Source organism: Columba livia, chromosome 3 (genome assembly GCF_036013475.1).
Source record: "Columba livia isolate bColLiv1 breed racing homer chromosome 3, bColLiv1.pat.W.v2, whole genome shotgun sequence".
Classification (NCBI taxonomy): domain Eukaryota; kingdom Metazoa; phylum Chordata; class Aves; order Columbiformes; family Columbidae; genus Columba; species Columba livia.
Genome location: NC_088604.1, coordinates 51,898,731 through 51,923,269, shown reverse-complemented (window position 1 = coordinate 51,923,269; position 24,539 = coordinate 51,898,731). Strand labels below are relative to the sequence as shown.

Below are 24,539 nucleotides of genomic sequence, written 5' to 3'. Positions count from 1 at the left end.
TAAAGATCTACCCAAAGCACAAAGTGCTCTGCCTCAGGAAGAAATTACAGCCTAGGTCTGCCTGTCACCAGATTCCTCTTCAGTTATGCTGCTCACGTGAGCTCTGACAAAACTTCTTCAGCCTAGATGAGCTGGATTAGCAAAGAACTACTATTTAAGCAGTCAGACTAGACTGGATTATTTTGGCTGGAGCTAAGGAGTTCCCTCTTGAGCAGCTTTGCTGGTGGGCTGGAGGGCGGGCAGCATCCTTCTGGAGCAAAGAAGCAACAAACAAATGGGGCAGTAACTCCCCTTCACCTTCCCCTTCACCCTTAGCTGAAAGCTGAGCTCACTATAGACAAGTCTTATTCTCTTTCAGGAGTTCCCTTGAGTAGTGGTGAGGAGGCTGAAATAATGCACAAGCAAATCCCCAAATGCTTCGCAGGACAAGTGGAAGAAAAGGAAGAAGCCTCCTCCACAAAGCCTTTCCTTCCTCTGACCGTCTTTGAGCCATGTGCTTGGCAATATCCATCGCCTCTCTCCAGCCCAGCTTATCTTATGCTTCTGTCTCGGTGCTTTTAGTGCCTTTCACCTGTCATGCATGGGCACAGCAGCACATGAGGCTGTGCTGCAGCCTGAATCAGAGAAAATAGCATCAGAATGATGTTAAACAATTCACTTTTGTTGTTGCTGGGTTAGTGTTAACCAGATTCTCAGCCTGGTTTATCACATGGCTGCAGGACGTTTGCATGGCAAGGGAGTGGGGCTTGGGAAGGTAAAGGAACATTTACATGTGGTAGGAAAGTGGGTCCCCTCTTTAAGCAGCAATGACACAATGTGCCAGCTTAAACTTATCATTAGTGCTCTGTTACGTATAAAATAGCACATTTACAATGTGTAATACGCATGCACATAAATTACGTATCATTTGTTTATATATACATATATATTTGTAAGCTGGATCAATTTCCTATTGCAGTTCACAGAATTACTCTGTGGAGGGTCCTGTGATACAACAGAGATGTACTACAGACTGGGAGCTGGGTGTTCTCACTGACCTCTTTAATGTGAGTCTCCAACTTTAGGTAGGATTCTTCAAGTCTTTTTAAATTAGATACACGAAAAATCCACCAGGTTCAGTTTTATTGCATGATATGGGCACAAACTTACTAGTACCTTTGTGCCCACTCATGTGGACACCGCCTAGCAGATTTGCTCTCGTTAACATGTGTCTAGGTTGCATCAGACAGGGGCCTGTTTTGAGTGGTATTTTGGTGTAGAAATGGGACATTTGGAAGCAATCATTAAAATAGATAATTAATCATCATTTTTGTACTGACTGACAAAAACTGTAGTGTTCTAACAAATTTATTCACCACCACAAATGAATTTACTTCATTGTATCCACTTGAAAATACTTAGAAATAGCTTAATCATAGTGGAAATGAAGATTAGGACAGTTTTCTCTCACTCTCTCGCTGTTTCCGTGTTGCTTGGAGCACCTGATTAAGAGCACTGCACTTAGTTTCCTCTGTACATTAATTATATTTATGTAAGGAGATACGCTGACTTTCATTGGTCGATTCTTTTGTTTCAGTGGTTTAATAAGAAACTATGAAATAGATGTTACGCAATTTCAAGACAAGTGCTCCAGGAAGCTGAAAAGTTGTTGAAGGAACGGAGTGTAAACAAGGATTTTAAAAACATTGAATAACACTGAAATGCAGAAAGTTCACAGTGGCATCTCCGTCATCTAGCCTAAAAGGAGCTCGTATGGCCAAGTCAAGGAAAGAATCGGACTGCCAGATGAAACTGTTCAAGTTATGAGGAACATTTGCCTTTGGGATCTCCCGCTAAACAGATTTGCTGCTTTTTACTGTGTATGGATTTCTGCAGTGTACTGTACTTTCTCAAAAAACTGTCAAAACTTGTGTACAAGTAACCTGGTAAGTTTTGAAAAACTGTGTTTAATCTTTTGAAACATAGATGGTTATTAGCACTGTAAGAATTTTCCATTACATATCAGCTTTTTTCAAAATTGTTTTAAAGAATGTAGCTGAGTAAAAACAGAGTTTGAGAACTAATGTTTCATATTTGAATTTGTGGAACTGGGTAAGGAATAAATGCCATTAACCAGTTTGCATGTGTTTTTGTTTTATACTTTATATACTGCAGTTCCAACAGCTCCTGAAATTGCTACAAATGCTAAAGACCCTGGAGGGTGAAGGAGATAACCCTTTATTATTTCAGTTTATACACTTTGCTTATCAGTTTCTGTCTAGTATATGACTTGTCTTGTACAAACCTAGGAAAACTGTAAATTCAGAAGAAATTGGCTGGGAATTTGTGGTTTGCACAATTATCCCAAAGTAGTTTCAGCTTCTTTTTTAAGTCACTTATGCTTTAAATTGTGGATGTTTCTTTAAGTACTAAAGTAAGTGGTTGGATCCTTAATCTTGTGCTTTCTTAGTGCTCCTTTGAGTACTCAGGTGGAATTTATTATTTTTCCTTCTATTGATGCACAACAAAGATAAGCAAAACCTCTCAAATCCAAACAAGAATTCTACATGAGGCTTTCAGGAGTGACCTCCTTGTTTCTATTTGCCTGAAATGTTGATGTTGCTTAGAAGACCACGTACCTTTGATCTGCAAAAAGAACATTTTGTGCCCTAGGACTAACTAACTGTGGAAACCTACTGCAAAGGACTATCACCTGCTCCATTTTATTTCATACATTTGTCTGACAGTTCCTTTAAAACTATTTCTAATTCTTGCACCAGTGAGAGTTAATTGCCTTCCCTGATGGAGACCTATCATGCAATGATAACTTTAATGGGGATCCTTTGATTTAAGCTTAAATTAATTCAGAGTAAGTTTTTGTTCCTCTCAGCTTTGAAAGACAGGAAAATCTTATTCCTGTTCAGTGAATGTATTGTATAAGGGATTCAGATGAGAAAAATATGATCTTTGAGTCCGAGAGCTGTAGATTTTATTTGTCACCTCCAGACTACTTATTGCATTTAGATTTGCTTTGTGACACCTCTGATTATCACTATTGTCACAGTGTGCCCAGTGTGCTGAAAATTTCTTCCTGAGAGTTATTTTATTAAGGGTGCTCTTACCTCCTTGCTGGACAAAGCTTAAGACCTAACATTCAACTCTCCAAGGCTGTTAGATACATCCTCAAATCATTTGCATTTCACAGGTTGTGACTGGTTTTGCACACTTTGAATTATGTGAAAAAGTAGGCATCTTAGCCCAAGAACATTTTTGACAGGTGACGAAGGGCGGTCACCATATGGCTGTGTAAAATCCCTTCAAAAAGAGGCCAGACAAAAGAAATTCCACTTGAAGGAAGGTCTTTATGCTCTCAAGAGGTCAAAACCACTTGGCTTTGTCATTTATGACTAACATATTTATGAAATTTTCATTATTGATTCAGTGAACCAGAATCAGATGAGAGCCAAATTCCTATCTAAGGTAATGTAATTGACACCAGCTGATTATGCCAATGTCTTTGATGGTACTCTGAAATTATTCTCAAGTGAGAAGCTACTGGTCTGTCAACAATAAATTTCTCCAAATTAGGAAATGTTAGTCAAAGAAAATTTGCTTTACAAGAAAATAATGCTTTAATATATTTCAATCAAAGAGCTTTGGGGAAACATTTTGACTTTGTAAAAATGTATGTATTTCTCTTATAGGAAGGAGAACTTGGAATTACTAACCTTTGCAATGTTAGTGACATCACTGGAGCAGTGAGTAATAGTTTACTTTGTTAATTACTGACATTTTATGTTACTGCTATTTGAATAAAATGGGTACAATGATTATATTGTCAAAGACTTCACATAAATGTGCACAGTTGCCTGTCTGGCATAAGTCAATAGGTTGTGTGTTTAGACTTGGCTCAAGTTATTGCAGACACAATTGTCTTTTTTGTTTAAAGAAAATGTGTAAAGGGTGTGGATCTCTGCTGTGAGCCATGTTCACATTTATGATCTACAAAGTTCGTAAGCACTCATTTTTAAGAAAATGAATAAAAATTAGTGTTGCCTTCAAAATGCAAATCAAGACAATTTTATTTAGCTACCTTTGTACAGATAAGTGTTTTATTCTGGTTTTAGAGAGATTTGATGGGAGAAATCTTAAAATTACAATTTTTGAGAATTTAGAGATCTGTAGGATTTCAATTGTCTGTGTCTATCATGGAGGACTCTTAAGCTTCACATGAGCTTTCAATAGCAGCATTCTTGCAACTGTTTGAGCTAATGTTCTCCTAGTTCAGATTTCAAATGCAATTTAAATTGGCAGTTATACATATTCTTTGAAGAGTGGTGGAGAATTCAATCATCAATATTTTCCACAGAGACTAGTGGGAAGCAGCCTCTTGGCACCCGGCATCCAGCAAGGCCAGGTCATTTATGATGCTGGGTCCATAAAGGCTGTGTTGTCATGACAATGCATAGCAAGGTTGGCTCACTCATTTAGGTCACAGTGTATCTTTGCTCAGTGTTATAAAGTCTTACTGTTTCTTTAATGAGGTTTTGCAAGGCTCAATGTCAGTCTCCTGCTTCCAAAGCCATTCCCTTTCAGTTTCCTTTTAAAAAGAAAAATGTACATGATCATGAAGAAGTGAACGGGACTGAATAAACAAGTGAGGTCCAATATGAAATCCAAACCACATCATATTCATTATATCTTTGAAAACTCCTTGTTTTAAAGCCAATGCCTTGCCTGTTGCAGAGTAGGAGGCTCGCATTGCATGGCTTTCCACTGTGCTTGGCTGTGCTGTGTGCTCCATATCTCTTCTCCACAGAGAACAAGGGGTAAAATAAAGCTGGGAGAAAGGGAACACTGACTGCACCCACTGTGGCTGGATGACTGGACATGGACTGTCATTAGCCAGGGCTCCTTCTGCTCCTGGAGCTGGGCGTCAGCCCTTTCCCAGGGCTTGTGTCAAGCTGAGCACTCTCCCCAGGTGACAGTCACAGTCTGGTCAGGTGTCCTGCAATCCTTTTACTGCCCTCAGTACATGCAAGGGTGTCAAACACTTTAGCAGAACTGAAAAAGTAGTTGAACATCTTCTCTTCTGCACAAACCAACCTTTAAGAATTGTTTTTTTCTTCTGCTCTATATTTGATTTTGCATTGAGAAGAACACTATGCAACATAACTAACTTAGTGTACATAGCATGTGAGTACCTATAATCTTTGGTATATTTAATATTTTTGTTACAGAGTTTAAGTGCTGTAAATGCCTACTTTATAGCTAAGGAACCAGGGCAAGAAGGACCTAAGTGACTTGGTCATGCAGAATATTTTCCTTCATCTGGAAATTGAACTGTTGTCCTCACTCTTAGCACAAGGAGTATCCTCTCTCTTTAAAAATGTGCTTTCAAAGTCCTTTTTAAAGCCACTGTCTGTCTTTGCAGTGCACACAGGGATGTCAGTTTTGGAATGCAACAGTGCAAATCGATTGCCCACTGAAATGTGTGAGTATTGCCTTACCCTTGGCTTTATAGCACTTGTCTCCAGTCCATCAAGAACCTTAGCCAACACCAGATGTGGAAAACCTAACCAGAGGAGTGTTTCTATGAAAAAGATATAATGAACATATTCTCAGTGCATTCATAAATTCTGTCTTCGGAAGTTATGATCTATGGGAGTTACAGAATCACAGAATGTTAGGGATTGGAAGGGGCCTTGAAAGTCCAATCCCCCTGTTGGAGCAGGAACACCTAGATGAGGTTACACAGGAATGTGTCCAAGCACGTTTTGAATGTCTCCAGAGAAAGAGACTCCACAACCCCCCTGGGCAGCCTGTTCCAGTGTTCTGTCACCCTCGCTGTGAAGAAGTTTCTTCTCATATTTAAGTGGAACCTCCTGTGTTCCAGTTTATACCCATTGCCCCTTGTCTTATTATTGGTTGTTACCGAGAAGAGCCTGGCTCCATCCTCGTGACACTCACCCTTTACATATTTGTAAACATTAATGAGGTCAACCCTCAGTCTCCTCTTCTCCAAGCTAAAGAGACCCAGCTCCCTCAGCCTTTCCTCATAAGGGAGGTGCTCCACTCCCTTAATCATCTTTGCAGCTCTGCGCTGGACTCTTTCCAGCAGTTCCCTGTCCTTCTGGAACTGAGGAGCCCAGAACTGGACACAATATTCCAGATGTGGTCTTACCAGGGCAGAGTAGAAGGGAAGGAGAACCTCTCTCAACCTACCAACCACGCCCCTTCTATTACACCCCAGGATACCATTGGCCTTCTTGGCCACAAGGGCACGGTGCTGGCTCATGGTCATCCTGCTGTCCACCAGGACCCCCAGGTCCCTTTCCCCTACACTGCTCTCTAACAGGTCGTTCCCCAGTTTATACTGGAACTTGGGGTTATTCCTGTCCAGATGTAAGACTCTACACTTACCCTTGTAATATTTCTTTAAATTTTTCCCTGCCCAACTCTCCAGCCTGTCCAGGTCTCACTGGATGGCAGCACAGCCTTCTGGCATATCAGCCACTCCTCCCAGCTTGCTGTCATCAGCAAACCTGCTGATAGTACACTCTATTCCCTCATCCAAGTCACTGATGAATAGATTGAATGATACTGGTCCCAGTATTGTCCCTTGAGGGACTACACTAGATACAGGCCTCTAATATCAAAATTTTCATTGTGTTTGTCAAAATGTGGGGACATTTTACAGTTCATTAAGTTCAACCACTCACTCAGATATTCAGGCAGCGAGAAAGAACTAGTACTTTTCAGGATTTTATTCTACTGGGGCCTGTGTTAGAGTTGTATGCAGATGCAGATGAAGCACATGGTCTTTACTAGATTGATTTCTCGCTTTTATTAAACCAATGAATAAGAATTACCATTGGTCTGGGATAACTGGCCTGATAGTTTTTTAACTGCCTTTTTTTTCTGAACCTCTTGAATACATGAAGCTGGCATCATTTTAATGTTGACTTTCTGGTTTTTCAAGTGTGGGTTTTCTTTCTTTCATTATTTGCCAGTGATAAGGTTTTGTGGCATACTTTCACTGCAAGAAATTTTTAATTAATTGATACTATCTGAAATACTCTGTGATTATATTTGTGCTAATCCTGCAATTTATTTATTTGCTTCTTGGCAGAACAAGACATACATTAGAGCATGTGAGGTAAGTTAAATGCTATCAGATCAATATAAAAAATCATTATTTCAGTGATTACAATGACCATATAGTGCTAAGAAATACAATGTAGATACATAAACTTATCAATCCTGGTCTACTGGTTTTGTGCTCCATAAAGCTGAAGAACGAGTAAAGTACTGAATCCTTTCTTTCCAGCATGGTGAATAAGGACATGTTTGCATTTAAAACTGCTGTGTAGCAAGGAATATTGCTTTCAAGAAAGCAGAATAATCACACCAGTATGGTACGGAGTACAGATAGAAGTCTTGTTCTATCTAGTTTTTCATTAATGCCATCAAAGATGAAACAGGTGAGAATGCTTATCAAGGCTGGTATGGCACCACTTTGGTGAGAAATGGCAATAAGGAGTGGGAACTAGAAGACAATACACACTCTTGACTGGGTAGAGTCTCCGAATGAAGTAAAATGCAATTTAGTAAGAGATCTCAAATGGGGAGCCTGTACTGCAAGATGGACTGGGTTTACTGTGATAAGTATGGGGCAACAAAGTGCTGCTAAAGAGACGGTGCCTTTCTGGGGCCCTTTTAAAATGAACACAGAGTGTACGACCAGATGGGGATGGGACTGTTGCAGGATTGTGTTTGGGACTGTTGAGGTCTCTGTCTGAGGGCTGTACCCAGATGGGAGTAGCGTACTTCAAGTAGGAGATGGTGGAGTTGGAGGGAATCCCGAGTAGGAACAAAAATGCATTGGCAAGCTGGAACTTGGATTAAAAAGATTGACTTTTTTAATGCTTTTTAATCTCTGAAATTGTAACCATGACAAAGGTTTACAAATGTGCTAAATGATGGTTTTGGAGTGTAGGAACAGTCCAAAAAGTAACCAACTTTTGTAGAAACACTGAATTAGTGTGATTTTTGTTGTTGTTGTTGTTGGCTTTTTTTTGGTTCATTTTGTTTTTGTTTTTTCTTGTCTGGCCTCACAATATGCCAGCTAAATTCACTGATTCTACAAGGGCTTTTGTGAGATTATTTTTCTGCTGTATCAGCTGGCTGACTTGATTCCCCACATGGTCAAGTGAGCAGCAGGTCACTGCCTGCAGAGGAACAGGTCACTGTGTTCTGCAGGGGAGAGGAGGGTGAGTAAGTGTGTGACTTTTCCTTTGGTGTTGGCTCAACTCTGTCCTGTGACTACACCTTGGGACTGGAATCTGGTAGTATTACTCCTGTTGGATATTATCTCTCACCTAGAAACACGGGAGTGCCACTGAATTCAGTGGGAATATTCACAAGGGCAGCAGAATCTGGCTCACATAGGGGCAGTTCTGATCAATGGAGAATATGTGACTATTGCTTGTTTTCAGGCAGAGCAGATGGCAAATTTCCCTCTGAGTTTCTAAGGCTAGGAGCTTTAGTAATCCTCTTACCTCAAGCAAAAATTGTGTTTATGGTTCAGACAAAGATGAAAAGAAGAAAGAAAAACACTGCATAAAACGAATGGTCAGAAATGTCTGTCTTAAATGAAGCAGAAGGCAGTATGAATCAGCAGGTAGTCTGGGGACACTATGCCATACAAACTAAACAAATCTTGGTTGTAAATGAAAGCTCCAGTGTACAGCTGGTAACTGATGTCTGCTAATACCTGCATATTTGCCTGCTAACCGTCATGATAATTCACTTGGAAGTATTTTATTTCTCTGAATATAAAGACATCGGAAAAAACTTTTTGAGTACTTGCACTTGGCACTGAATGCCTAGATATGAGATAATGTATGTAGGAATACACTGCTAAGCAAGTTTATAAATCCATCTCACCTGCAACTGTCTTGTTTGAAATAACGTGCCTTATCAGTTTCTGTAGGGTGCCGGAAGTGTATATCCTAGAATCACAGGAAGAGCAATTAAAAAATTTGCTCACTTAACATAATGAATTATTTCTGAATGATCTGAAGGTTAATTGTCACTTGAAAGGTGGCTGCTGTATGAAGCAAACTTCAATATTTTATAGGCTGAATGAACTTGCAGAATAAAAGGAGCCCAAATAAAATACTCGTCTAGAAAAGCTCAAACCATCACTTCTCAAAAGCTTCGGCTTTCCAGAAAACACAGTCTTTCATGTAATTTTTAAGCTACTGAGATGCACCTGGAAAATGTTACTACCTCTTCTTAAGTTCTCTACCTGTAAAGCAGGGTAGCACTATATCTATGTTCCTTATCTAAACTGAAGACTCTTAGGAGTTTTCTGGTTTTAGGATGTGAGCATGGAGAACTCATTGCCCTGGGGTATTTGTTATATTTGTAGCTTGTAGACATGACTGTACCAGAAGGAGTAACTACTAACAAGGAAGTGTGAATTAGACATGGCTGCTCTGATGAGTCACTAATTTCAACTATTTTGAAAAGTGACTGGAAATACATTTGAAAGAATCTTCCTCATTCACAGGAAAGACAGGAAGCAGGAAAGAGTGAAACCAAACATGTGGCACGTAGCACTAACAAGTTAAAAAACATTATTTCCTGACTCCATGGTTGTCACTGAATTCTATTCCCAGCTTTAATGTAGCCTCATGGTTGTGCTTTCCACGAAAGGACAGTGTGTGAGAAGGAGAACCGTAATTCAGTGCCCAGTGAACCAATGGAAACGCTCTCAGGAAGTTCTTTGGATTGAGTTTGTGGAACTGCTGTTTTTTAGAATGAATATAATGACTTCCACAGGGTTTGTATGTATTCAATATGTTCACAGGATCTGTACGTGTTTAAACTGTGTCTGCGTAATTCTAGGAGGAAGTTTGCCTTTGCACAAAACTAACCAGTGAGTTCTGTACCCTACACAGACAGTTTCCTGTAAATTTGGCTGTAGCCGTGCAGAGGATGCATATGGAGTTGAAGCACAAAGTAAGTCTGAATGGAGTCCTGTGTCTGATTCACAGTCTGATAAATTCAGTTTTAACATTATAGTCTTGTTCTACTCTCTTGATTTCTTTGAAAAAATAGGAATGTCTTGAGTATTTTTATTTAGCAGAATATTACCACTCCTTTTTTTTCATTTAACAAATACAATGAAGTTAAACATTTCTCATCATAAAATTAATTTTCCTCGCTTTCATGGACATCAGACTTTTAAAATCCAACCTCAACTGTTCAAGATGATACTCTGTCAAGACCTGTCTACTACCTTGAAATTATTGCCAAAGGCTCCTGAGACTTACATGGGAACAACTGGGCTAATACAGTGCTGTTGAAATAGGCTCCTTGAAAATCTCTTCAGAAGTCTACCATAGCTTCTCTGTGTCAGTATATAGCAAAATTTTACTAAGTATCTGTAACTAAAAGGGCGTTTACCAAAGCACAGAGTTGTAGTCACATACGCTTGCATTGAGTTTGGCCCAGTTTGGGCTTACTTATCAAACTGTGTTTAAAATGTCATGCAATTTATTCAGCAAAATTTTCAATGTATTCTTTTCTGTCTTTTCATTGGCCTCACACCTTTTGGGTGTGTGGAGTGACAGACTTTAACCTTTAAGGCCCAAAGATTGTCACAGAGGTTTTTTCTCACTATTGAATTATATTTTCCCTTCAGACTACTTGAATAAACCTAGTGCTCCGTTTGCATCTGCCATTGGAAGTCACAATGTCACATTAGGGTGGAAGCCAGCTAACATCTCTGGGGTGAAATATATTATCCAGTGGAAGTTCAATCAGCTCCCTGGAGACTGGAGGTACACAAAGGTAAAGAAGAACATTTCCTTTTACTTGGCAAGGAAATAGGTTCTTGATTTTATTTATAATCCTATCCCGTTTCACTGGAGAAAGAAAGGGCAATTTATTACTAGGGTGCAATCATATAAAAAAACTCACGAGGAAAGAAAGTAATGACTAGATTTTGAAACAGAAGTGGCGGTAATTTACTACTGAATTAAATTGTTCCTTTATCTTTTCCTAGCAGTTGGCTAAGACTGGTAAAATACTTTGGGATTCTTAGTGTATTTGCAGGACAATGGTTGTGCTTGTTATCTCTGCTCTTCACTTTATTTTAGAAAAACATTGGATAATATGTTAGGTACAAGAAAGAGGTTTACAAAATCATGAGTAGCATAGAGGAGTTGAGAAGTGGACAATTATTATCCATTTCCTCCAACATAGGAACTAGGGACCTTGATAGAAACTAGCAGGTGTCAGGTTCAAAACTAGCAAATGAACGTATTTTCTCACAGAATGTGTAGTTCAAATGTTCAGCTGCTTTTTGGCAGATGTGGATGCTAAATTACTAAATTTCAACTACTAAATATTGAAATAACTAAAATTACTAAGTGGAGTTCAAAAAGTGACTGGATCAATTAATGGAAGAAAAAATTAGGTTCTAGTAAAAGCAAACATTGCCATTGTTTCATGTTGAGCCATGCTTATAAAATGACAAGACTGGGAGTATTTAAAAGAAGTATCACTGTAGGCTTTCTCTTTTTTAATACCTTTCCCTAGACATATTTTTTGGTTCTTGTCAAAGACACAATGCTTGGCTTCGTAGACCTTTGTTCTGACTCAGTATGGTTATTCTCATATTATGTACTTTTGCGTCAACTGTACACGTGTTATCTTGCTATCAACTCAATTGGACCAATTTGCAGAGCATGGCAAGTTTGTGCCACAAATCAAAGGTAAAGATACTTTGCTAAGCAGGAAGTTCTGATGAATTAATCATTGGTGAAATAATGGGGAACAATTGCTTTGGACCATAAATATTTTAGAGTAACTAGGAGCTATTGGATCTTGAACTTGTAGTATATATATATCAACAGTTTAAAATACGTTGCCCATAATATGTTATTATTTTAGTTTTTCACCTTATTCTTCAAATTTACTATTATACTGCATCCATCCTTCCATACATTTACTCATTGTTTAGATTTGGTAGTGTGTTCTGAAGAAAAGAGAGGAGAAGAGAAAAAGTTCTGACAGGACGGAAAATTAAAGTCTATGGTGAAAATAGCTCCCAGAATTTCTTCTTATTTAAACTTAGGATGTTACTTTTCAGTATCCTGAAATATATCTGTTGTTGTATGAGACCTCTTTTGTCCTGATAACACTCTACATAGCAACTGCAGATGGAGGAATTAAAAAAAATGATTGTGTCTGTGCATTGATCTAGGTAGTATCTGAAAATTCATATACAGTCAAAGAACTTCAAGCCTTCACAGAGTACGTGTTCCGAGTGACTTGGATCATTACATCTCAGCTGCAACTCCATTCTTCATCGAGTCCCAGTTACCGGACACATGCTTTTGGAGGTAACAAATAGAACTTTAAATTGCAGCTTTCGGGACCATATCAGAAACATTTAGATTTCCTTGTTGTTTCTTTCACGGAAAACATTGATGCTTAATCTTCAGAATGATGTCTATGTTGTCTGCTGGGTAGCTGCAGAAGACCAAACTAAAATTTTATGGGCTCTTTTTATTTGAACTGGAAGATTTAGGGCTACTTCCTGCTTTTAGTTTGAAAAACATGTACAGAAAATAATGGTCAAAATTGTGAGGGCACACTGGATACCTTTGTGCAAAATTATGCATGTTAACTTTTTAACTGAAATACATGCACATTTTCCTGGTTCAAAAAAAGAAAGGTTAACCATTGCTGAAATCTTATGCTGTGCATAATCATATTTATTAGCATAAATGAATTAGTAGGTGTGAAACCTAAAAATGTACCTAAAAAAAGAAAAAACTATTAACGTACTAAATGCCATCCCAGAGTTAACTACTTCTGTCTCTTGCAGCTCCTGCAACAGCTCCTGTCATTGAAGATATCCAAAGTTCAAGTCCAAACACTGTTGAAGTTAGGTGGTCTCCACCACTTTTTCCCAATGGGCTGATTGTTGGATATAACTTGCTCCTGACCAGTGAGAAGCATGAGCTGCTGAGAGCCTCGAGAGGGCACAGCTTTCAGTTCTACTCCACTTTCCCAAACAACACTTACAGGTACAAAAAGAAAATACAACCAGCGTGGCCAAGTGTGCTGTAGCTCTTATTGCCCCGATAGTACAAGATATGCCTAAATACCACTGCTGCACAATTATGCAGCTTACTTATGTTCTTGCCGAAAGCAAGAGTTCCTTCCTTGAGATAACGGCGTTATTCCAGATAAGTTGGTTACTTATGTGCAACTGAGATGGGGAGGAAGAAAAAGCAATAGGTCTAGAAGGCTGCATTTTCTTGGCTGCTGTTTTTCATTTTTTTAATCTTATGTGGCATGTTTTCAGTATATGCAGGGAATAACAGAGCAATACTCCCTAGCCCCTTAAACATCTGGAAAAATTCCTTCATTTTTAATAAACACAAAGGCCTGCATTCTGCTTGCACTCTTTTGAAATGAAGTTGTATTGCTCTTGAGTCTGAAACCCCATTTTGAATTTTAATTTAGAAGATTCTGTTGTTGCCCCACCTTTGGGGAACTCAGATTCTGGTTGGTTTTATTTTTATTATAAATTTCTCAGGGCATTATATTTAAACAGGCATTTTCTAGAAGTCAATCACTTCTGTAGCAGCTGCCCTACTTGATAAAATATTTATCAGGCAATCTTTCAAAAGAAACCTGCAAACCAAAACCTGTCTCTTTTCTTTAATGTAGGTTCAGTATTGTGGCAGTTAATGAGTTTGGTGCTGGACCTCCTGCTGAAGCCAACATCACAACCCCAGAAAGCAAAGGTACAAAAGTAGTAGAGTCCTTATCATTGTCTGTTTCTGGGGTCAAAGTCACGTTTGCTGGGCTACCATGTACCTGGCTGTAGAGAATAATATTTAGACTGTAAACAGTGCATGAAAAGTACACTGAGGAGTCAGTAGCATATCAGAGAGACCCCTGTGTTTTATCTGTAGACATTATTGGGCTACACAGCATGGTAATAACCTGCGATGCTGGTAGGCCCAAAGACATTTGGCCTGAGGTGTATACAGATGAAAAACACCTCAGTGGTTAGAGACAGTGCCCGACAGGACATACTTTCATTTTCTAGGTGAGATTTTAACAGCTGACAAACAAATGTATTCTTCTTCTTCTAATAAGTACTTAATATGAATCTCTTTTGCCAAAACTTCCTCAGTTATCTCATGTCAAATATAAGAAATCCTGTCAATATTTATTGCTCTTTCATAGCTGCATTTATCTTACTATATTACCTAATTAATAATGAAAGTAATGATACTCTGTAGGTATCGCATTGTAGAAATATTAATTAACTACCAGAGAAAGGTACATGTTGAGACGGAGCACAAGTGATAATTAAATCAATGTTAGCAAAATGTATTTTTAGAAAAGAAAACAAAAAGATGCTCCCCTCCTCCTGAAGAAATCCAGTTGTCAAACACCTGGAAACTCTTCAATTTTAGTAAACACTTTAAGTTTGTCAATCTCTAATCTTCTGCCATTGGTCGGAGAAATTGAGCTTATAACTTCTCTGGTGCTTTTAAAATCTGTTTTGTTTTGGTTTGGTTTGTTTTTTGCTTCTTTTGGTTTGGTTTGGGTTTTTTTTATTAGCTTAGATACTCTGATATGTCCTTATCTGGAGACTCCATAGAAGTTTGCCCTAGGGCTGGCTGACCCTGAACCATAAACTTTTGTGCCATTTGTGAAATGTCCAGGCTGGTACATTTGACTGTGTTCATTAAGCCAATTACCAACCAATTAATTTCAGGTAGAAAACAACCAACCATACACCCCCAAACATTTTCTGGGGGTAGAGAACCACTCCACCTCTCCTTCTGAGATAAGGAAGTGATAGTGGCCTCTTGCACTCTGCTTTGGAGAGGTCATTACTGAAATGACTCATTGTGTGTGTCATGTGAGAAACGTATGCAGCTCAATCTATGCAGGTTATGCAGGAATTAATCAAGACGGCATCCAGCCACAGTCTTGTGATACCCATATGAGGAAATAATATCTGGTAGCAGACAGCTGTTTAACCTAGAGGGAGAAAAAAAAAAGGAAGAATTGTTTGGAAACTGCAAGTAGCCAAATGCAGACTTGAAATAACACACCACTTTTGAAAATGATGGTAACTACTCGTGAATCCATTTAGCAAGTGATGTGTAAGGTTTTCAGGGATATGAGATTCAGAAGCAAGACTAGCTATCTTTTCCAGAGCTATGCATAGCCTAGACAGGAGATACAGATTTGCTGCAGTGTTTTGATGTGAGTTACTTGCGACTGTATAAGCATGAAGTCACCTTATGTGAACAAAACTCTCCTTCTTGATTTCAAAATCTGTGACTTAAAAAGAAAAAAACCCACAACATTTTTAAAATTTATCAACTCTGAAGGAGATAATATTAACCCATTATCATCTTTACTTGTGAAAACTACTTATTCCTTGAAAAAACTGGTCAGTATGATGAAATACGTTAAACAAACATACTTCCTTTGCTTTCCCCCAGCTCTGTGGGATAATATTCTAGTTCGAACGGGCTTTTCAAAGAGGCCCAGGGGGGTTAAATATCCCACTTCCGTTGGATTTTGGACTGACATGGATGTCTCAGTGCCCTTGTTTCCTCGGGAGTCTGTAGGGCCTTGTTTGCTCCAACTTCCTTTCCCTCACTGGAGACTCACTGCTGTTACCTGAAAAGATGGTGTGAAATTCCAGTGGTGCATTCTCACCCTGTGGTGAGCAACCAGAAGGCAGTGTAGTGAGTAACTCCATCCACTTTCAACATTCAAAGAGTTTACATTTTAGTCAGTCATTGTTAGTGTAAAATTATATATGTACACATACATAAGTGTGTGCATGTGTATACACGTCTTTTAGTGCTGTATCTGAGTTAGAAACATTTTTCTCTGTGGTGACTACCTATCTTAATTCTGATTTTTTTTTTTTTTAGTTAAGGAAAAAGCATCATGGCTCTTCCTATCCAGAAATCAGTCTTTAAGGAAGAGATACACAGAACATTTCCTCGAAGCAGCCCAGTGTCTGCAAAATGGTGTTATACACCACAACATTACAGGTAAAAACAGATAGAGCTCTTTCCTCTCATCTCAAGTATGACTTCGACCTCTGTGTTCACCAAGGACAGAATGAACCTCGCCTAGCCTGAGACAGTATCTAGCCTCCCTTCATAGTCAGTGAGGAGCAACAGGAACTTTCAGGACATGATTTGAGCTATTTGAAATGACAGGCATTGGGAAGAGATTAATTGTTCTCCCCAGTACAACCTTTCCTTCACTGAATCTAGGCAACTACTTCAGAGCTGGACTTTTACATAGTAAGTAGCTAAACTGAGTTAAGATGAAGCCAAAGCAGGTGTTTCCCTGTAATTAGTTGGTCCTGTTTGACCAACCTGATCTTCTACGGCAAGGTGAACCACCTAGTAAAGAAGGGAAAGGCTGTGGATGATGTGTACTTAGACTTCAATAAGGCTTTTGACACCGTTTCCCACAGCATTCTTCTGGCAGCTCATGGCCTGGGTGGGCATACTCTGCGATAGATAAAGAACTGGCTGGATGGCCGGGCCCGAAGAGTTGTGGTGAACGGAGCCAAATCCAGTTGGTGGCCAGTCACGAGTGGTGTTCCCCAGGGCTCAGTATTGGGGCCAGTTTTGTTTAATCTCTTTGGAGGAAATGCAAACCCCTCGGTTTGCCCTGGAGGGGCGCAATCAGTGCCAGTTAGTTTGCATGTCATACATACACCCCCTTTCTGAAGGGGAATTGTCTATGATATTGTCACTTACATAGCAAATAGAAAAGTTTCCTTATTATCTGAAAGTAGAAGCGGAGGAAAAAACTGGTTAACTTTTCTCCAATAAAGCTGGGTTGCAGATTGAAAAATATTTCTTTTTAAGGCAAGTAGAAAAAGTAACTGAAAAACTGAAACTTATTATCTCTGCACATATCTTTCTATTTTAGGAATTTCTGTGAATGTTTACCAGGAAGTTGTCTACTTTTCTGAGGGGAATTCCATCTGGGTGAAAGGAGCTACAAATATGTCCGATGTATCTGACCTAACACTCTTTTATGCTGGCTGGGGGAATATTACATCCATCTCAGTAGACTGGCTTTACCAGAGGATATACTTTGTCATTAATGAAAAGGTAGTGCTCTAGGGCTTAATTAATTTCTTATTTCATTTGAACCATTACTGTGATTTATTTTACATAAGAAAATTTGATTCATATACAGATATGCATGCACAAAATATAATTATAGAAATAGACTTTTAAAATTTAATAATATTCACATATTTTAGAGATTTAAAAAAGAAGAAAGGCTTGGATATCAGGTCATATTTAAAGCAAACAGGCTATATGGAACTTTGAGTCCATGTCTTATTTTTCTTCTTAGGACATAAACCACTTTGATTTTAGCTGCTTTGTTTTTGGGACTGACTTAACACTCACCTCATACCCAATATAAGTGACTTTGTTACTTTGTTCTCCATCTAGCTTGTTCAGTTCCTATTCTGTCTCAAGAAGGAGGTCAAATAAGTAATTAGTGATATAATGCGCTTCAGAATTGGCAAATGGTGTTCAAGAGGGAAAGTGTTTCATACCTATGATCACAGCTGAGATTACAACTGTTTCAACTTGAAGTAAAAGTGATGGCAACTCTGCATTGGATTCCCTACTCATAAAAGATCAGTTACTCTAATGGTCAGACTTTGAATGTATCTTTGTAGTCTTCTAATGTGCAAAGAACTGGAAAGTTTCCCTAAATGGTTAGTGGGAGGATTTATTGTTTGTTTGTTTTTGTAAGCCTCTTGCCATGTCTGATTTTTTTCACTTACTGCTCAGAGAAGAGGGAGCAGGAAAAGCAGTAGTAAGAAAAAGATACAAATGAGCTGTAGATGAACAGACTGATGGTAGGGATTTCTGAATCCATTGTAGGTTATCGAAATCCCAAGGTATTGCTGCCAGGATCGGAAAAGCACTTGCTTCTCTCTTTTCCCTTCTTTGCCAGATTGTTTTCAAAGCACAGTCTGCCTATACCCCCAAAATTGGGGGTTTCCCTCTAGGCAAGAAGTTAAGATGAGGATGAATGACAGACAGCTCTTTTAGGGTAAGCTGTCATGCATGCAATTCATATGTGCCCCACTGAGCAAGTGTTATACTTGGGTGACTGACAACTCAGGAGCCCAGAAGGACCTAAGATTGTCAGAGAGGTGTTTCATTGTCTGGTTCCCCTGAAGGAATCTCAGGTCAGCTCATTTGCTCATTAGCAAATGCTTTATGAATACATCACTAGTTTTTCTTCTCATTCCCCAGATACATGTCTGCCATTTAGAGAACTGCACAGCAGCTGAAGACATCACTCCTCTTAATGTGATGTCCCCCAGAAAGGTTATAGCTGATCCCTTTAACGGGTAAGTGTCCTCCTTTGAGCATTTGGTGTCAAAGGTGCTATAAAGCTCCTCTCTCATTTTCTTCACTTCATTAGTCATCTAGGTTCCTGCTTCAAACTCTTCCCTTATCAAAACAGAAGTGCAATTGGCAACACATAACAAACGACGAAACAATTGGAACAAGAGTGATGCTATGCAGTGTTGTTTTCTGCGTTTTCTTCCTAGGGTGTTAGAGGAAATTAAGTATTTCCAATGCATAAATTTGGTTTCCAGACATTCCTTGCTTTTATGAATATGAAGCTCTGTACATTTTAAATGTCCATACTTAATACTTGAGGTATTATGGAAGAATATTCTCCAATAATCTGCTAGCCAAATCCCCAGAAGGTAAAAAGTGATATGCTTAATTGTTCCAGGGTGTATATTAATAGCACTGAAAGCATTTTCCTGTTGTCTGCATAAAGACAGGCACATCTCTGAGCTGTTAAAATATTTGTGACTCATCTATGGAGTTCTTGTGCTGTAGTTATTTGGGTCTATTTTCCTCCACGGCCAGCTATATTTTCTGTCTCCTGGAGGATGGCATATACAGAGCAAACCTTCCGCTCTTTCCTGGCACTGCCTCCACAGCTTCACCAGTAGTGAAATCCAGTGCTCTGAGAGACTTCATGATCAGCTTCCAATCTAAGAGACTTGTTTTCTTCAACAAAACAGAACAAGCCTTTGTGTCAGGTTTTCTTGATGGTTCAGAGCTTCACACACTGCGATCACACATGCCACTTAATGACGTGGAGAGCTTTGTTTATGAGGATGGCACATTTACTGTCACAGATGGCCAGGCAGTTTACCATGAGGAGGTCTCTCCAGTGGGGAGTTCTAGCTTCAATGAGTATGTTGTGGATTGCAATTTGGCCTATCCAGAGTACTTTGGCTTTGGCAACTTGGTTTTCTACGGAGCATCTACTCAGCCTTTTCCTTTACCAACTCCTCCTCGTTTTGTCACGGCACTGTTTGGATTGGACCAAGCTGTGATCAGCTGGAAACCACCTGAACACACTATTGGAACCAGTAAGTTTGGTTGTTTCTTCCTGAAAGTCCAGTCCTTTTGTTTCTAGAAGAATAACTTCCTGGTTTCTCTTCTCCTGATGCTGGGCTTTGGTGACTTCAGTTTCTGATTCTGCTGAAAGTTGTGCAATTACCTGAATTTGAAATATTTAATCAAAAATTTGCCAGTAGAATAGGTAAATTGTCTGACTACATTAATACAAGTTTACATTGCTAACTCATTTGTCTTCTTCAAGGTATTTTAAGAAGGAAAGTAGCAGTAACGTTGGTTGATGATATCACACAGAAAATGCAGGCCAAAGATGTAGTGACTCTTGATCAGTGACTGTGCTATAGTCTCTGTCCTCTGTGCATGTGTCTTTGAACAGCAGAAAATTACCTGGTTGGGGAAAATGTTTATTCTTTCAACTTCATTCTTTGTGAGGGATTGAACCACTACTCTCGTTTGGTCACAGAGTGAGCAAGTGTAAATTTTTAATTTATCCCTTTCCTAATTCCCCTGATACTGACATTTTAAAAATGAGCCTCCAACATTCAGTTTTCTCAAAGAGCGCACATCTTCTGTTACAGCTATCCATTCTGTAATAACATGATCATTTCTATCTCATAGGTCTGTCTGCCTGGCAGAACTGGACCTATGATGTGAAAGTGTCACCTCAGCACCCATCTGAGGAGGAACGGATTGTCTCAAACATTAGTGACACGAGGTTTACAATGAAGGATCTGGCCAGCTTCATGACATATGAAGTGTCTGTTAGAGCTGTGTCTCCTGCTGGTGAAGGACCGTGGTTGGAGTCATTTAGAGGCACAACTTTAGCAGAAAGTGAGAAATGTTTTGTCATGCAGGACAAAGGAAGAATGAGTTATGCATACAGCTTTCCATCTGTTGAGGTCCAAGCTTTGGGACAAAGACTGCAAAATGAGGGACACAAAAAGAGTTGATTTAGAACAATTAAAGAATACAGGATAAGTAAATTTGCTTTTAGTTAAAGTAGCAAGATTTTCAACTACAGTAATGGTATTATATACTATGTATTTCTTATTGCTACTTATATACATTTTTCTAATGCAAATACACTATCAAACACATTATTTGATATGCTATCAAATGAACAGCTATGAGAGGTGTTATTCCTTTCCTGTTTTCTGTAAAGCACTTCCTATGATTAAGTGGTTTGAGCACTGCCTTGAGGATTGATGACAGTTTATGGGAAAGTGCAGGCTCACTGAAAGCTGAAAATCACTGGTTTGAGCATAGATGCCAGGGGAAGTGGATGTGTGCATAACATCTGAAGTTTGTAGACCTTGTAGACCCACAGTGGTTTTTAGGCATGTAGTAGGATTCCAAACTGTCTGACTGTTCCAGATCTAAACCTGCCCTGAATCTGAGTTTCTCAAATGATGATGTTTTCATGCCTTTCTTCTTTGTCTGTTATTTCTTAGGGGCAGATTTAACTGGGCTTCTGTACCTTTCAAGAAACAGAAACCCTTGGTGTTGGAAATATAAATATTATGCATCAAGTATTGGTGTGTACAACTGCAGTTTTCTTTCTTTATCAGCTGAAGAAGAACCATATATATTGGCAGTGGGGGCTGAAGGGCTCTGGAAGCAGCGGCTGGATAGCTATGGGCCAGGAGAACTCCTCTATCCTCAAATAAGAAATATTTCAGGTAAATACTAAACAAACTACATGCTGCTGCTACAGACTTGTTGGCATTTATTAGCTCTCCATAAGTTTCATCAATAGAACTGAAAGACAAGAGTTTTCACTGCAGCAGTCTAGACTTGAGTGCAGTGCAGTGCCACATCTTTGCTGAGCCAAGCCTTTGTGTTCATCTGCTTTCTTCTACTTTATGGGTCAAATTAATCCCTAGTGAAACCCTGCTGACATCACCACAGTTACAGCAGAGCTAAAATCAACTTTCTGAGCTAAACAGTTCTGCCTGCAGTGTTGTAATATATGTCATAGGTTTATAATCATCAGGGCTATAAATGTACTATATATGTGCATTGTATTCCTGTAAGGAAGTATCTGTCTTCATGTTAACTGAGCATAACTGTTCATTTGTATTGATTTTTCTTTCAAAAAATATGTGTTTTTTTTTTTTTTTAATTTACATGTTTGTAAAATGCTTTATATATGTGTATATATATATATATTATTTTTTTTTTCTTCAAGACTTCGACTGGTATAATGACACTCTTTATTGGATTAATTACATGGGCAAAGTGCAGACCTGGTCACTGGGCAAAAGAGAGGGTACCACTGAGAATACTTATATATCTGACATCAGAAATGCAAGGGTGTTGGCCTTTGATTGGTTGGGTCAGTGCTTGTACTGGGCTGGTAAGGCAAATACGGTAGGTATAGTTGCACTTCTTGAAAGGAAAAAAAAAACACCTTTAAGTCAGTAAGAAAGACTCTAAAACAGTGTTTGGGAAGATAATCCTTACTTCTTGCAACCTGAGATGCACTTGGGCCTTTGCTATTACTGTGTAGAACAAGGAGGCCTTTTCTGTGTGATTTTCCAGAGTTGTACAAAAGTTTGGGGTAAAATGTTCACTAATATTCAGTAATGCAGGATGCTGAACTTCAGGGGCAAACCAGGCAAATCAAACATGCTATCAGCAGTTTTGTTGGATTCAGCACTGTAAAAAGAAGTGAAGATAGTGAAAATGGAGGCTGCCAAGTTGATCTCAGTTAAGAAGTAGATGGACTTTATTTTAATCCCTATATATGCAGCAAATCTGACACAATTTGTTTACAGAGAGATTTTCATGACTGGCCTGTGTACTGTAATATTTTGCAGATCACTGCAGATAAAAAAATAATTACAATTGCACTTTGTACTCTCTCATATCAGGAACATTGACATGCGAATTATTTAAAAGGTATCTGCCTTCAAAATTGCAGTGCTAATTTATGCAGTGCTGTCAAATTATGCCTTCCATTTCTTGTAAGTGCAAAGTCAGAAGCTGTTTTAAAAACTGGAGCTAGAAGGCCAGATTTCACACTGCCTTGCACCCTCATTTACACTTGTGAATAGTGAATAAGAAGTGGGTGAGAAACTGTCAGACAGAAGGCTGCCAAAACTGGGAGAGCCAAGGGGAAGAGATATTTCAGCTTTTGCCTTTGTTACTTTCTGGCAAACATTAACTAATAATTTTGCCTTGTTCTTCATCCTTATACTTGGAATGCAAAAGGTTAAGCTTTGAAAGCTGAAGGCTTACATAAGCTTTTGCTAAACAGATGTGGAAATGTCACTTACGTATACTCAATTGATCATGGCTGATAACTTAGGTGTGATGCTAAAAGCAATTCTTTTGTCCCTAGATCTACAGAAAATCGCTGCTGGGAGGCCATATGGATGTTGTGGCTCATGTTGTGTTCCTAGTGAAGGATCTAGTAGTGGATTCAATAAATGGCTATTTGTACTGGGCCACAATGTATTCAGTGGAGGGTGCAAGATTGAATGGAGAGGAGTATCTTGTGTTACAGGAGCAGCTACAGTTTTCTGGTAAACAGGTGACTGATTTTTTTTTTTCAGTTGCGGATGTGTGGTTAGATCTCTTGAATATAGTCAGTGTTCATGGTTGTCAAGATCACTGTGTTATGACCAGAAAAATAACATGCTTACAATATTGTTATATCAAGAACAGGATAAGAATTCTTGTAACAGAGGTACCAAAACTCTGGCCTGTAATTCTAAAGTCAGACCACTGCAACAAAATGTGATGTAAAAGGTGTCCTTATGGCTGTAATGCTGCTTCTTCCCATACGTGAAAGTTACTTGTTTTTTCTAGTGGTCAGTTCTGGCTTTCCCATCAAAATACAGAGCAGGAGCTCCATAGCATCCTGCCTCTTCTGTGATGTTTCCCGCCTCACAGGTCCTGACAAAGCTAATTTGGGGGGCAGACACTTGCTGGGGACACCAGAGTGGCACTTCATGCTGCAGAGGTGCTGCTGCAGAGACAGCTTTTGCTCATGCTGATGAAAGAGGGGGCATGGTAACTGGTGCCATGCCTGTGCTTGCTTGCTTGCTTGCTTGCTTGCTTGCTTGCTTCCTTCCTTCCTTCCTTCCTTCCTTCCTTCCTTCCTTCCTTCCTTCCTTCCTTCTCCTCTTCTGCCCTCCTCTCCCCTCCCTCCACCTACCCATGTAGCTGGGAGAAGAGTGATGGATGACCCAACTCCCTGATAAGAAAACCCCCTACTGCCACGAAAGGTACTGGAGGATGCTGTGAGTCAGTAGGATGGGGACTGCAAACCCGGTGAAGCACACAAGGTCTGACGAACCTATGAACCTTTCCCAGCCTGTATCCTGAGCAGGTCAGGCCAAGTGACTGTCTGATCTTTTGCAGTGCTTTTACTCTATGGAATCTCCTTCAAAGAAAAGCTGAATGCTCTCCACCTCAAATCACAGCCAGTGTGGGGTTTTACCCTCTGTCCCAAGTGTTAGACTGCCACAGAAGAGGTTAAGTTAGCTATGTTATTGCTGCAACAGCTTTCTTTAAAACACAGCTCTTGCTAAAGAAGCCTTTAAAAAAATTTCCATCTGTCTTACAATTTGTGCTCCGATTTTACAAGAAGACAACCTCTCTATTAAGGACCCTTTCTAAAATTTAGACATCTGTGTTTCTTGGTTATCTTAGTATCATTGCCGAGAACATTTCCATTTTCTTTCCTAAAGGAGAAGAGACTGATGTTTCTCTGATTATTAAAACAAAAGCCGGGCTTGGCTTAGTCTCTGAAAGGCATTTAACATTCGGAAAGGCCAGCCAATCTCACAGATCCCTGTTACATTGATGGGGGCCTTGGGGGCAGAGGGAAAGCTGGTTCTGGTGTTTGGAAACCTAACTACAGAAGAACTGAACAACTTTTGTCACATGTCTGTGCTGCAAATGGTCACTGTATTTTCCACGGCTCTCCACGGAAGCTGACTGGTGTGGACTGTCTTCATGGGAAGAGACATGCTGTCCCAGCTCAACAGCGCACTTACCACATACCTTCTGGGCGATGTGTTGCAAAGCACTGACAATTTG

The 24,539-nt window shown here is 39.3% G+C and overlaps 1 protein-coding gene across 4 annotated transcripts in view; it reads left to right on the top strand.

Moving 5' to 3' along the window:
- The first annotated feature begins 1,603 nt into the window (after positions 1-1,603).
- The window catches only part of ROS1 (ROS proto-oncogene 1, receptor tyrosine kinase), a 78,349-nt gene continuing 55,413 nt past the window's right edge, over positions 1,604-24,539 (top strand). For 2 of the 4 annotated variants that reach the window (XM_065056729.1, XM_021294512.2), the window contains exons 1-17: positions 1,605-1,925; positions 3,684-3,737; positions 5,414-5,473; positions 7,112-7,138; positions 9,948-10,008; positions 10,694-10,842; positions 12,260-12,398; positions 12,887-13,088; positions 13,738-13,814; positions 15,981-16,103; positions 17,002-17,186; positions 18,357-18,454; positions 18,990-19,501; positions 20,109-20,321; positions 21,059-21,169; positions 21,679-21,860; positions 22,834-23,025. In XM_065056729.1, coding sequence (XP_064912801.1) covers positions 1,803-1,925; positions 3,684-3,737; positions 5,414-5,473; positions 7,112-7,138; positions 9,948-10,008; positions 10,694-10,842; positions 12,260-12,398; positions 12,887-13,088; positions 13,738-13,814; positions 15,981-16,103; positions 17,002-17,186; positions 18,357-18,454; positions 18,990-19,501; positions 20,109-20,321; positions 21,059-21,169; positions 21,679-21,860; positions 22,834-23,025 — 2,508 coding nt within the window. In that variant the 5' untranslated portion in view covers positions 1,605-1,802. Of the gene's footprint in view, positions 1,926-3,683; positions 3,738-5,413; positions 5,474-7,111; positions 7,139-9,947; positions 10,009-10,693; positions 10,843-12,259; positions 12,399-12,886; positions 13,089-13,737; positions 13,815-15,980; positions 16,104-17,001; positions 17,187-18,356; positions 18,455-18,989; positions 19,502-20,108; positions 20,322-21,058; positions 21,170-21,678; positions 21,861-22,833; positions 23,026-24,539 lie in introns of all 4 variants that reach the window. The other 2 variants (XM_065056730.1, XM_065056728.1) reach the window with 2 other exon arrangements.